The 14617-nt window shown below is 30.4% G+C and overlaps 1 protein-coding gene across 2 annotated transcripts; it reads right to left on the bottom strand.

The window, feature by feature from the left end:
• Positions 1–1276: 1276 nt before the first annotated feature.
• LOC131847274 (putative sodium-dependent multivitamin transporter) lies at positions 1277–13141 on the bottom strand. Of its 2 annotated transcripts, none has more exons than XM_059196805.1 (10): positions 12737–13141; positions 10444–10566; positions 9733–10295; positions 9553–9649; positions 8584–8748; positions 7909–8066; positions 7206–7410; positions 5159–5353; positions 4675–4839; positions 1277–1914 (listed from the first exon to the last, which is right to left on the bottom strand). In XM_059196805.1, the coding sequence occupies exons 2-10, from the start codon at positions 10558–10560 to the stop codon at positions 1879–1881; spliced, it is 1701 nt and encodes a 566-aa protein (XP_059052788.1). In that variant the 5' UTR covers positions 10561–10566; positions 12737–13141; the 3' UTR covers positions 1277–1878. The 2 variants fall into 2 exon arrangements, with proteins under 2 accessions (XP_059052788.1, XP_059052789.1); XM_059196806.1 differs by lacking the exon at positions 12737–13141 and adding an exon at positions 12486–12683.
• Positions 13142–14617: the final 1476 nt, after the last annotated feature.

Genomic DNA, 14617 nt, shown 5'->3' with positions numbered 1-14617 from the left:
TTTAATAAATAAATATTGCTACCAAATTAATAGACACTTCTTTTTATTCTATTACATTTTTATTGTATTTTAAATAGGCACAATCACACGCCCATATATAAACTCATTAGTATAAATAATTTCCTCGCTCGTTCATTCATTTAGTTATAATACATTGAATCAACACATTTTAGCTCTAAAATAGAAGAAAATAAATAAAAAGACGTAACTTACTCTAAAACACCGACTCCAATGCATTAATTAAGGATAAGTCAAAATCTACTGGTCAGATCTTGATCAAATTTATATGGGATCATATATAGAGGTTCCAGTTTTAAAATAAAAAAAACGAATTATTAAAATCGATATACGTAGAAAAAATCAGCGGTTATACATAAAAAATACAGTTCAACTGAGAAGCTCTACTTTGAACTCGATGAAAACATAAGTTATTGTTAGTTAACAGTTTTCGTATTCTGATTTTACAAGGACCCCAACGAAGATTGTTAATCTGGTTGTTTAAATCTAATACAATAGTGATTACACAGCATTTGTTATAGTTTTACACGTTCAAAATTTTCATATAAGATATCGTAGGTTATTTTATCACTCAACTAAAAATATCAAAAACTGTTATTACTATGTCATTTACATACAGATATATTAATTGTCCATTGGTAAAATTACCTCAAGTAGATATAAATTAAATAAGTATAATAGCCGAAAAATATATTTTGAGATACACATTTGGCTTATCATCATTTGGTAGCGTAATTACATTTAAGTATTACATACTAAAACGCAGTAATTATTTACTCAGCTGTAAGTACCTAAAATTATATGTAAATTATAATTAAAATACTTTTTAGTATAAAAAGTATTTTACATAGCTTTCAAAATACTGTTTCGTTACATACATAGCTTTCAAAATACAGTATTTTGAAAGCTAAATACTGTTTCGTTAAAAGAATATTACTTATAAAAATAATTTAAACATACATTCATGGTATATAAATGCTCTCAGTTTTAAACACTAAAGATAAATAGTCACCCGTTTATTATTTACATAAAAAGTTATATTATTATTGAACAATAAAAAATATTATTTATCATTATTATACTCGTATTGTAGTATCAAAGGAACATTTGATCCATACACATATTGTATATATTCTATATAAAAATTTATACAGTATTTGCCCCTATCACATGTGCCTATGTCTATGTACGAATATGTTATTTATACAATTACATTAAAAATTACATCAAGGTATACATATTTTAGATTAGGCTATTTTAGAAATATTCAATTTGCTTTCTTTTAAGTGGGTATACATACATACTCGTATAATATATTGCCTCTACTAAACTAAACTACTCGACCATTTCTCAAAATGAGATTTTGTTCACATAACTTTTGTCTTATAAATTAAACATTTGGCTATGCATGTTAATAATAGGCAGTTTCCGTAGCATTTTATTTAAAATAATATGTGTGCCATATACAAATTTGCTTTAAAATCAGTTTTCAGACATTAACTGTACTATGTGTACCTAATACGAATAAAATTCAATAGTTTCATATTGATATCACCTGCATTGTGCTAAAGTTTAAAGCAGTTGCTTGAAGTAGTATTTTATTTATAGTTCAACTTAACAGAATATATTCTACTACTACATAATTTTTCATATGAAATAAATTATGTAATGATCAATTCGCATGTTACACACGCAATAATTAAGTATCTACTAAGAATTAAATTCTTTCCCAACACTGAAATATCAGATTACAACTAACTATGTATATGCATTAAATACATTTTATTTTATTAAGGATCACTTTTTTATTAGAAAGTACACAAAACTATTATATAATAACTACTTAGATATTCTGTAGTATTAGTCTCGAATTCCGTCGCACTTCAGAAGTTCACACTGCGAAATAAATAAAAAATAATTTGTCAGTGGGTATTGACACTATAATATATGATATACAAATATCCATAATGTTTCAACCAAAGAGATAAATATGTTTGAATACATGTTTTCGCAAAAATATATAACATTTTGACGGCCACGGTGGGCTAACAGTGTAGTACATCGCATTACTGCCGATGGTTGTGTGTTCGATTCCTCGTGCAGTACAAACATTTGAAATAGTCTGGGTGTATTCTGTGTTTAGTATGCATGCATTTACAGAAATGAGTATTTTTGGCACTTTAGTAACCAATACAACACAAGCTTAGCTTGGGACTAGAAGCCGATGTGTTTTTATATATTTGTGGTTATTATTATATACGTACACTTATAGTACTCTCTCAGTACGGAATCATATAATCGTTTACAATAATAACTCAGAATAGACGGTAAATTTTTAAATTTGGAATGTTAAATTATTAATAATGAGCAAGAAAATAACTTGTTACTCTTTTCGAACAAAAGTAAATTTTATGATATTAAAAAAAAATCATAATGAAATTAAAATAAATAATAAATGAAATATTGTTATTATACGGGATTAGCACCACGTCTCTACCTTCACCTGTATGTACATTTTAAACCGTCGACACATGACACTAAAATCACTGCCTCGATCGCATCGTGTGTAGCGAAATCAGGATAATTTTTTCATAGTGTACCCACAGAATATAGAAGTCCAAAGAATATGATAAGAAATCACTTAGAAAACCAGTATCGTCTACACGCATACATTCTGATCGTGTTATAATTTTGAACGCATATAAACGAAAGCACAGAATCTTCGTACCATGCAACAGATTTCTTATTCTTTTCTATAAATTCTCTGTTCTGTTACTATCCCCCGCGCCGTGTCGATTTTGCGGTAATTCTATTACCGCTGCCACAATATTGCACCTGATTTTAGTGTTATGGGTAGGTTGCTTTAATAATTTTGACTTGCCGAAAAACCGATCCCATCACAGCTACAGTAAGCACGTTACCTAACACTTATAATATGCACACACAACACATAGGAAGCATATGACAATAAACACATGTCAAATCGTTAAGAAATAAATTATCAGAAATTGAGATAAAATACCTACGAGTACAACGTGGAATTTCAAATTTAATTTCAAGCAGATTTAGAATGGAATAACATAATGTACGCAATGAAATTAGCGCTTATTGGTTCTAATAATTACCTACTCCAATCTTTTTATTAGAATAGGATAGGGTTTCTAGACTAGACTTATTAAAATACCAAATGCAACAACCCATTTTAGCAATTGTTAATTAAGCTCATATTATATAAGTATAACGCATATTAATATTAGACTATGTCAATTTTAATGGTTTTATTTTTATGAGATGTACAATTTATTAGCAACAATCATTTGTATATTATTCTGTATTGATAATTAGTTATTTAACTTAACTATAACCTTAGAAACACTTTTGGAACTAAATTCGATACACCCACCTGAAATAACAGTGCACAATCTAGGTATAAACCAAGCCCGAAGCTAGGAATAGAATATATTTCGCTAAATGGAGTCCATCTAAAAAAATAAATATATGTAACTACGAATAATTATGTTACCAGAGAAATTTTGATAAAATATGATTTCTAATTTAAATAAGGAAGAGTGTTTTTACACAACCAGAATATCACCAACAGTAGCTTTTAAGCTGTTCTGCACAACGTTTGTCAAGAATGATTTTTAATAAGTAGGTATATTAGTAATAAAAATATATTTAGATATATATTTTTAAATAGATACTTTTACTGTATATTCCCTAATTATATTATCTAATAAAAAATTTAAATTTATTTAAACTTGCTTCTATCTTTTGTAGTTTAATAATACATAAATACTAAGTTTCATATAAATCACTGCAGCCTTCTAGAAGCAGATATAAAAGCAATGACGTAAAACATACTACATACACGTGCGTGCGACTATTACTCAGATGATCACCTCAGATGACCGCAGTAATTTCTCTAAAATCCATATATATAACAAATAAAATACAAATGTACTACATGTAAGACACAAAGAGCTACAATAATATATAATGCGAACGAATATGCGATTAAACATGCACGGCATGCATTAAAAATGTAGACAAGTAATTAACTATTTTATATTAACTGCTGTTATGAGATTACCTCTGGAGGTTAGTCCTCTTTAGTAAACCCTATAATAATATAACGATTCTCGTGGTCGAAATACGCGGCTTATAAATAATGAAGTTGTGCGACAGTGCGTGTTGTGTCGGGTGGACGCGCGTGTTAAACTAATAGCTGCCTTGCTGTCCTAATCAGCTTAAAAATATGTATTGTAGTTAAATCTAGACAAAGAATGAGAAATACTGCACAAGCTGCTGGCTCGTTCATCATTGAAAAATGGCGGAAATCTGACTGTAGAGCAAATATAGAAATCATAGAGCTATCGATAATTTGTAAATCTAAAACGTGTCTGGAAAACAAAAAGAATGGAATAATAATAATTTTTTAAAAGAAAGTAAAACGACTCGAAATAACACGCGTGAAATAGTGCATTTATGTTCAATGCAAGCACTCACGATTGCGCTCGCTGGTTTTCCCGCGCTAAATCGCGCACACTCGATCGCGCGTGAAAGAACGTGTCGTATAAAGGCAGTTAAAGAATGTATCGTGTAATGGCAGCTATTGATGTGTATATGTTTAATTCATATGGTTTGTGAACTTACCTGAACATCAGTTTTGTGTTGTGCGGCGGCCCTCAGACGCGCCGCGAGCGGCGGCGTGAAGAGCGCGGGGTCGGGGTGTTTGCGGCCCGCGCGCTCCCACGGCTGCTGCTGCCGCCACAGAGCAGACACCGCGCTGCCCACCACCAACACCCACACGAAACCCAACTGCAACACATTTCAATTTTATTTTTATCCATTTGCGACTACTCCATCTAGGACAACAGTCGTGACGATATGTTGATCTTGTAAATAAGGTGTATAATTACAAATTTATAAATAACGTACAATATTGACTACATTGTAATTTTTATGTCATCATGTATTTATGACGAACATCTAGAATTACATTAAAATTTTCATATTCATCGTTCATAACAAGTAGACATAATAACTTAATACCTAAACATATTAAGTTCATTTGAAAATATATTTTTTTGTCTATAACCAATTGAAATTAAAAAATAATAAATTCAAAATTACTTACCGGACTAGTCCACATATAAGAAATCCTATATAAATAAAAATAGTCATCTGGGTTATTTGGGGGGAATGATGTTATAGTCCCATTCAATCCACAGCCCTCCGTGCTAAGAGGTAGTTTAACGGGTGACGGCCGCGGACCCCCAAAACTCATCCAAAGTGTCATCATCATAGCGGAAATCAATCCAATCGAGACTCCCTGAGAAAACGTATAAAAGTACAGTTAATTTAAGCACATTTTTTTATGTGTTAGAATACTACAATCATGCATATTAATATATATGATCCGTTATATCTGTCACATGAAATATATGTAAAATGACGTGAGTGAGCACCGTATGAACTGTCTATAATTTAATTGTATGTTGTTTCATAAAGTTCCATATTACCGGAATAAATGCAGTATGAGTACTTACTTATGAGTTATTCCAGAGCATAGTCATCTAGCGGCTACTAACATCTTAGGTTGGTGGCTAGGAATATGCATGATTCAATAATGACTAATTATCCCAAAAAAGTTCGTATACAAAATAAGGTAAGTTTCATGTGTAATAATAATTTCCACTTTATATAGTTTATATGTATGTATGTAACCATGTAAACTACTTAAATATAGATACTATTATATAATTAAAATAGCAAACAAGCTGACGGCCCATCTAGGTGGTAAGTGGTAACCATCACCTATATACATAAAAATACCTCGGACATCACGTCACATAGGACTTCCATGGCTCCACTCATGCTTTGGATTCCGAATTTGTGTGTTATGCTTACATATCGTGTAATTTCACTGCCTTGCCTCTCCTTTAATCTAAATATATCACACTTATCATCTATGTACGCTTTTAATAAATTTCTTCTTCGAAAAAAGAAATTTTATTTCTGTTTATGCCTATACTATAATTGTAATAATTGATCTTAATTAATAATGTAGAGGTCGCAGTATCTACATATATATGTATATAGATACAGTAGGCGACTATATCTGCAGGTAATACTAATATTCTGAATGTGACACGTTATCGAAGGACATTTAAATACAATACTATGTAACAATATCTCATATTTACCTACATTTAAATAGCAGATATAACTGTACCATTACTCACAGCCGACTACATAAGACATTGAATTAGTCTCACTTATTCGTCTTAAAAAACATGTTCGAGATAACAGCTTACATAAATCATTTTTATCTAGTCAAAAATACGTATCTATAATAACACTTCAACAAGTGTTTTCATGGGGAGGTTATAAAAGATAAGGTCCCCATGTGGGTACTAAAGAAAGTAGATTATGAAGTTAAATATGACATTTTTTGTGGGTTGATTTAACAGTAGATAAATAGATACACAATACTTCAATATAAGATTATAATATAATAATATTGATTGTATATTTTTTATTTATTAACAAAATATAGAATACTTGATTGTAACTTATTCATTCGTAAAGTGAGTAGTACGTGACATAAATAAATTTCAAATGTTGACTTCTACTACTAACATAATTATGTATCTATCTCTAGCTGTGCCCGCGGTTTCATCCGCGTTAAATCTTACATATAAAATTCTCGTGTCACAGTTTTCGTTCCCATACTCCTCCGAAACGGCTTGACCGATTCTCATGAAATTTTGTGAGCGTATTGAGTAGCAGAGAGCCAACATCTATTTTTCATCCCCCTAAATGTTAGGGGTAGTCCACCCCTAAATTTTTATATTTATTTTTTAGTCAAAATATTTAGTTTTTATTTTTTTATGATACAACATACAAGAATACATACAATCCTAAATTTTCACCCTTCTATCATCAACCCCTATTTTTTTATAGCGTTATTAATTTATATGGCAAAACAACGTTTACCGGGACAGCTAGTTTCAATATAAAATATAGCCTATGTATCAAAATCCATTCAGTAGAATTTACGTGACAGAGTAACAAACATCCATACTTACAAACTTACGCGTTTATAATATTATTTATTATTAAGATTAAGATGAGTGCTTAGAAAAACAACACATACCTAATAGAAAAGAATTAACACTTACCCTTTCTGTTGCGAAGGTGGTAAACATGCCAAGTGTGAACATGCCCAACAATGGTCCACCGACTGCTCCAAAGATGGTAAAGGCAGCCTGCAGCACACCACCCATATGCTCGGCGAGGAAGGCCAATGCAAGGAACACCAATCCATACCCGCATGCCGCTAGTTTTGTTAACCATGGTAGGTACGACTCGCGGATGTTACACCACCTTCAATTATATATTAAAAAATATCTATTTATTAAAATTTTAATGCACAAATACACAAATAAAGATGTACATGGAATCATAGTGGAAACAGAGATTTATGTGGGTAGTGAATTTAAATAAATAAATATATATATATATATATAGACAAAATAAAATAACAATGTAAAAATAACAGTAACATCAAAATACAATAAATTAACTACACGCTTTAGTCCGCCGTTCGTTCGGTACCGTTAAATACTAATATAGCTAAAGTAATAAATAATCTTTAATATTGGGTAACTTAACAGAACATAAAAATTATACAAAGACTAACATAAATATAAAGAAATAAGGGAAGAAATTACCTTTTCGAATAAAAATTTATCAAAATCGATTCGGAACCAGCTTTCTCAATACAGAGATAATGCAAAACAAATGTAGTTAAACTGTTATAACTTTAACTACATTTGTTTTCCCCCATGTATGAAGTCAATATATAAATACTAAACTACTAACCTACCGACGTAGTCTGTGAGAGTTACAGCAGCGAGCGCGTTGCAAGCTGCCGATATTGTGGACAATGACGCACTGAAAATGCCTGCCACGAACAGACCAGCCAGTCCTGGCACTTTCCGCATTGCATCCACCACATAATAAGGCATTAGCTGGTCAATCTGAAATACAACAATATCACATTGTTGTTTTAATAATAATAATAGGTACCCTGGACAATTCACGACAACACTATCAATAATATTTTTGTTGTAAAGACATATCCGTGTACATGTAAATCATTATCTAACACAAACAATTATCTCATCGAAACAAATGTTTGTACCTACTGTGCGATGAATCGTACCCGCCACCATCGAAAAAAAAAGCGGTATACTAAGCATTTAGACCAGCGGGCTCGTCAATAATTTAATAATAATATACCTTCATGACCCATTTCAAATAGAATGAATAGAGACCGAGCGAATTATATGTCGCTGAGTATACATATTTAAATGGAACATGATTTTTTTAGTTTTGCTGTCAGTGCTTAGATATTTGAACTGTAGATCTTTGTGGTCTACAGGTGGGTCTTTGGAGTAATAAACCGCTAGGTCATTTTCAACTCAACACTTCACTCTAATTTCGTGTTTTTATTATACACAAATATATAGTTATTATATTTGTGCGGAAACTTACCGAAGCAATTTTTTTATTCATCAATGGATCACAGTCTTTATACACTGCATAAATCCCTATACTACCAATGCATGTCACAATACTTAGTAACGAGAGGACAGGCCAACTCCACCATAAGCACTTCTGTGATCTCTCCAAGGTGCTTACTGTTAGCAGACGTTGAACCTTAAAAATATAATTTATGTCTATATTAGCATACTGTAGATAGGTACGAAAAATATTCCATTATTAAAATTTACATTATGTTACAAATCTAATATAATCATATCAATATTGAATACATAATCTGCTACATACATAATTGACTATTCTGCAGTACAGAATGAAACAGATTAGATTTTTCTTAAGATAACAAGAAGATGATGATGAAGATGACTAACGGAATTTATATATCTAATCAAATTGTATATAATCGATATAGAGACGTATTTAATATAATAAAAAGTAGTAAATAAAAACGCTCAGAGTCATAGTGCATTCCAGATGGATAGGGTACTTGACATAATAATATATACAGAACAAACATTAACTTTTTATTTTCTATTAACACTACTATTTAAATGGTCGTAACTTTGAAACAATCAAAAAAGCGTAGACGATGAATTCATTAATGTCCGGCTAAAGTCCACCAACTGTACCTCTCTATTTATATAGATACAGTTATATTTGCCTTGATACAGTTATAAACGTGTGGCCTCGAACTTATATAGAAAATATCCTTCAGACTGTCGCGTGATTGTCTTTGATGAGTTTTTCCACGATAAATATGATGCGATAGGGATCTATTTATATATCTATGTTTTTTCGATAACTATCCCCGTCCCCGGTTTTTACTGTATATTCGTAATTAAGCATCAAATTTAATAAAATTTCTAATATAATTCCTTTTATGCAGCGATATTAAATCAATATTCATGATATCATACTTAATTGGAATTAATAATTAGATAAATAAATATATAACTCTACCTGTGTATGGTTAACTGCATATAGAGACATATAAGTGAATAGGCCACCAAACACGAGTGACCACCATGTATGTCGCTCAGTTGGATCTAAGCTGAAACTGAACACATAAATAGACGAAATTAAAAATAACTTCGAACAATAACTCTCCATTCTCATAAGATATACATCCAAGACACTTACTTACTAAAGTCTAAACGTCCACCCTCTTTGGCTTTTATAAATATTTGTTCAAATCCTCCAAGCTGCACCGCACTGAACACGACCACGCTGAATACAGCTCCAAACATCAGCAAAGACTGAAGCAAGTCAGTGAATAACACTGCTTTCATGCCTCCCAAAGTTGAGTAGAAAGTGCAAACTAAGCCTACAACTAATATCGATATCAATCTGTCCAGACCAGTCACAGATTCTAGAACTATAGCGGGGGCATATAACACTATACCATTATATAGCACCATTTGTAATGTGTACGTTAACGACGCGAGCATTCTAATTCGTGGGCCGAAGCGGAGCTCTAAATACTCATAAGTACTTGTCTTTTGAAGTCCAAAGAATACGGGAAGATAAAGTCTACTAATTATAGGTGTGGCTATACCATACGATATATTTATGACCACAAACTGCATTCCAAAGTAATAATTTTCTGCTGACAGTCCTAATAACGTAATTGCGGACATAAAAGAGGCCATCAAAGATACAGCAACGGGAAATATAGACATATTACGGTCAGCCATGAGGTATTCCTGTGAACAAATTAGTACGTTTAAAAATTAATATCATTTCTGAGAATATTAGAAAGTCTGTTATGTGATATGTAGGAAATATAAAGATTTGTGAACAAAAAATTTAGGAAAAATTTTAGTTAATGTAGAAATATTGCCTGCAGCGCACCTCATTCGTTTTCTGTTTGCCTCCGCTGAATCGAAAATAAACTCCAATGGCAACTGATGCAATCATTGTGGACACCATAATAATATAGTCCCATACTCCAAATATTGATTGCACCATCTTGACCTATAAATGAAACTAATTATAGTAAGTAGGTAATTTAAAATACATTCGTAGTTTAGAAAATTTCTAAATTTGAAAAATTAAAAGTTCTAGAAAGGAACCTACAAACTAGAAGCATTGAATATTTTTAAAGTACTTAAAATATATTTGTAAAAATAGTATAGATTTATAATTAAACTAATGTAATCTAAATATGTGATTAAATTATTCAACAACATAGCTACGAGGAAAGAACAAGGAATGAAAATTTATATCTGATATTTTAACTAAACTCGTACATTTGTTTGTAATATTGACAATACTAGATAAATAGTAATTATACAAGATACCAGTAATCATTAAGTATTTAATTTTATTGGCGTAACTTCGCGCAATAAACAGATCAATTATTTACTACACTTGAGGATTCCTATTCCACATTACCTTTAGATTTTTTTTACTAACTGGTCACATTATGCGTTTGTAGATTTTGCATTTAGCTGGTAAGCATTGTTTTAAGCTGGAATTGTATTTAGCAGAGTGCAGTTGTCAGTTTAACCTAGCCTGAGATGAGAATTATCTAATGAAATCTTTTGGCTACTAAAGTGTTTTGCAACACGGAACAAATTCGAGAATGAAGAAAAAATATAGGTTAAAAGTTTCCTTACGGTGAAGCAACATTGAAAAAAAATGAGTTGTATCCATGTTGCAGTGCCTAAAAGGTGTATATTATATGTGTGAATTAATTCATTGATACCATAATTGTGTAACCCAAGGTGATTATTAAATTTAATGAATTTGGACTTATTAGTAGAATAGGCTTCTACTAATAGGTCCAAATGTCAAAATTTGTCATTATGTTACGTAATTTACAAATGTAGAAAAAAAAAATTTAAACTAATTTACCTTTTTTGATATTAAGTAGTTGAATAGTAGAATTAGTATTCTACTAACTAAACACAGTTGTCACAGACATTTACATGCATACTTAAATCACTTTTTTTTATTCTAATTTATACGAATTTACCTACAACTGCATGTAATTGTCTAAGAAAAATTACCTCCAGGTCTAATAGAGAAACGAAACTATTGCACTTTAATTACACAATCAATACTATTCAAAAGCAGATTTTTAATAACGTATTTTTTTACGTTATTAATTATAAATTAGTAGATAATTATAATCCTACATATTGATGGCCCAAGACATTAAAATCAATGAATAGCACTTTTCTCTGCTGATGTCCTTACCTCGATGTAGATACAACGCAAGGACAGTAGAAACATTAATCGAAAGCAACGAACTCAATTAATTTTAATTTACCGAGATAACTAGGTAGTCTATTGATACCAATTTTAATTAAGAGACAATTCGCTTATTAGTGGGCCGTAGTCAATAATAGTGTTTATTTGCGTATTAATAGAAGATCTACATGAAAGCACGCTGGAAAGACTGTATTTGAATAACAATGTTATCCAAGTACAATTTGTTATCTAAAGATGTGTTTGTTTCAAAAAATATAAATAAAAACAGGTCAAGAGTGAATTGGATATTGAAAGTTAGTATACTGTTATCTTTTATTTTTATAATGCAGACAAAATGTTACTCTCTCAGGGTAACATTTCCTAAATTCGGAGATATATTTAAGAAAAAGAAGGAAGAAACCCTGGTCCGTAAATATTTAAACTGGGAGGTAATAACTCATTTGTAAATAATTAAAGTCAATACTTAAAGTAAATATTGGATCCCTTCATCCTTTGGTCTTAATTTAAATGTAATAGTGCAATAGTTATATCTTCAGGAACTAATTTATTACGCTGATTTTAATATCCAAACATTATAATATATCTAAGGCATAATATTCTAAACAGTGTGAAATCAAACGTCGTTAAAGTTAGTAACAAAACTAATATAAGTATAAACACAAATTAAAATTATATACCTATTTATAAATAATTTACTTAGTTTAGGTAGACATCGTTCTGACTTTTTTAATTTTCCCGCCAACAGCTGACTGAAACGTCAAAGTAAAATGACGTCAGTATGGTTTTGATTAATAATAACATTTCATAAATAGATACGTTTTATACAAGTATTTCAACTACAATAAGTATTTTTAATGAAATAAATAATGTAAATCATTCATTGATATATGTACATTTAAAAATTATTTAAACAAAAATTTATACTCACCGTAGTAAATCACAAACAAACTTGCACTATGATCAAGCAGTGGTTACTCGTTCAGTAACTATAATATTATACAATATTCGATAGTGGATACATCACTACAACAATTATTATTGTGAACACTAGCAACGACCAACGATACTATTTAACCTTGGTAACCCTAAATATATTCACGCACGCTACGCTAGGAAAAATATGAAGGAAAGTTAAATCACAGTGCTAAACGTCCATACTGAACACGTAATACTTATGAAGTAAAGTTTAAAAAGCAGTGTTCGTTCAAAGTTCTAACAAATTTATAACCGGTTTTTTCACTGTATATAGTTTGCATGTTTTTTACTTATTTCACAACCTACTGTTTCAGAGGTTATGTTTTGACAGAGCACCTCAGCAGACTCAGCGCACGATAAGCGACACGGTGTTCTCTAAATCGCTTTAAGCGCTTTATTTTGATGTCAACGTGACATTGGTAAAGCAAAATATGCTTATCGAATAACATTCGTTATTATTCGTACAATCGTTGGTGAACTTGATTTATTATTTCTAGAGACCTCATTTCATTGTCCAGAGGTCAGTGGTATCTACTATATATAGAGAATTTACTCATAGCCAAAATCTTTAAAATGTCGGAAAAGAAATATAAACTAGGTTCTATAATTATTAATTATATTTATTAATTGTTTGAATAATGTAATTTGGCAGGTAATTAGGTAATAAAAATAGGTTTCTATGTAAGCTACTGTACAAATATGATCGCAGGTAAGCTAACAGTGGTTGGGTTAACCTTGAAAACTTTATTTGCAATTTTTTTTATACAAAAAGGCTAACACCAAATATGTTAAAGGTCCATTTGATAATAATACAATAAACTTATAGAATCTAACTTACTAAAAAAAGGTGTAATTCCACGAAGAGAAAAGTGCTTCAGCGCTGATATTACATGCGCGCGCAGTTATTTTCTTTATTACCTACACAAGATATAGCTGCTAATAAGAAAATTTAGTTAATCACAAAGTATATTTTCATTTAGTAAATTTTATCACTAAAATTGTATGAATGGCATATCAAGCTATTTTTAATAATCGAAGGTCTATTATTTTGATACGAACCACAAACTATTTTCACACATTGAAATTGAAAATGTTGAGGTGTCTTCACATTGATTTTTATTATTTCTTATTTAAGAAAATAAAGGATAAGTAGATACTGACACCTCGATAATTTAAATTAATTACACACTGTTTAGAGTCAAGTGGTGAAATATTATATAGTTGTATAATTACGAGTCTGTGTACATTAAATACAAGCTATTTTATATATAGATTATACGAAAATAACAACGCTCACATTTTTAAGCAACTGTTTATTTAAATAATCTTGGTTAATTATTTATCTTATAATATGTCTATAAAATAAAGGTACATTTTTATTTACTTTTATAGAAGGAAGACTTACAATTTTTGGAAGCGCATTTTGTAATTTAATATTATGATTGAAAAATATATAATTATCTCTTATGCTTAAGATTTCTTTGTATTCGAGTGCTTGATTGGCTCTTATTTAGAAAGCATGCAGACAAGCTCATTGATATGAGATTATGTTGGTTCCATAGTTGCTTTTTTAAGTTTTTGAGTCAATCCCATATTATCTTATAGGTTCTTAGGTACTAATTTTATTTGTATAAGTAACAAAATTTCTTCAACTGTATTTTTGAGCCTCTTTTTTGTAGCCTAATAAATAATATTGCTACATATTGACAAATAATACATTTTAATGTAGACTATGTGCTGGTATCGTATAGTTTTCATAATAACAAATAGGTAATATTTTACGTCCATTACACTCCTACAAGTTATATGCTAGTAGCTAGCTGCTACATAATTA

This window comes from Achroia grisella, unplaced genomic scaffold (genome assembly GCF_030625045.1).
Source record: "Achroia grisella isolate CSIRO2021 unplaced genomic scaffold, CSIRO_AGI_Agris_v1 utg517, whole genome shotgun sequence".
Taxonomy (NCBI): Eukaryota; Metazoa; Arthropoda; class Insecta; order Lepidoptera; family Pyralidae; genus Achroia; species Achroia grisella.
Note: the sequence above shows the minus strand (reverse complement) of the source record. Positions and strands in the feature narration are given on the sequence as shown.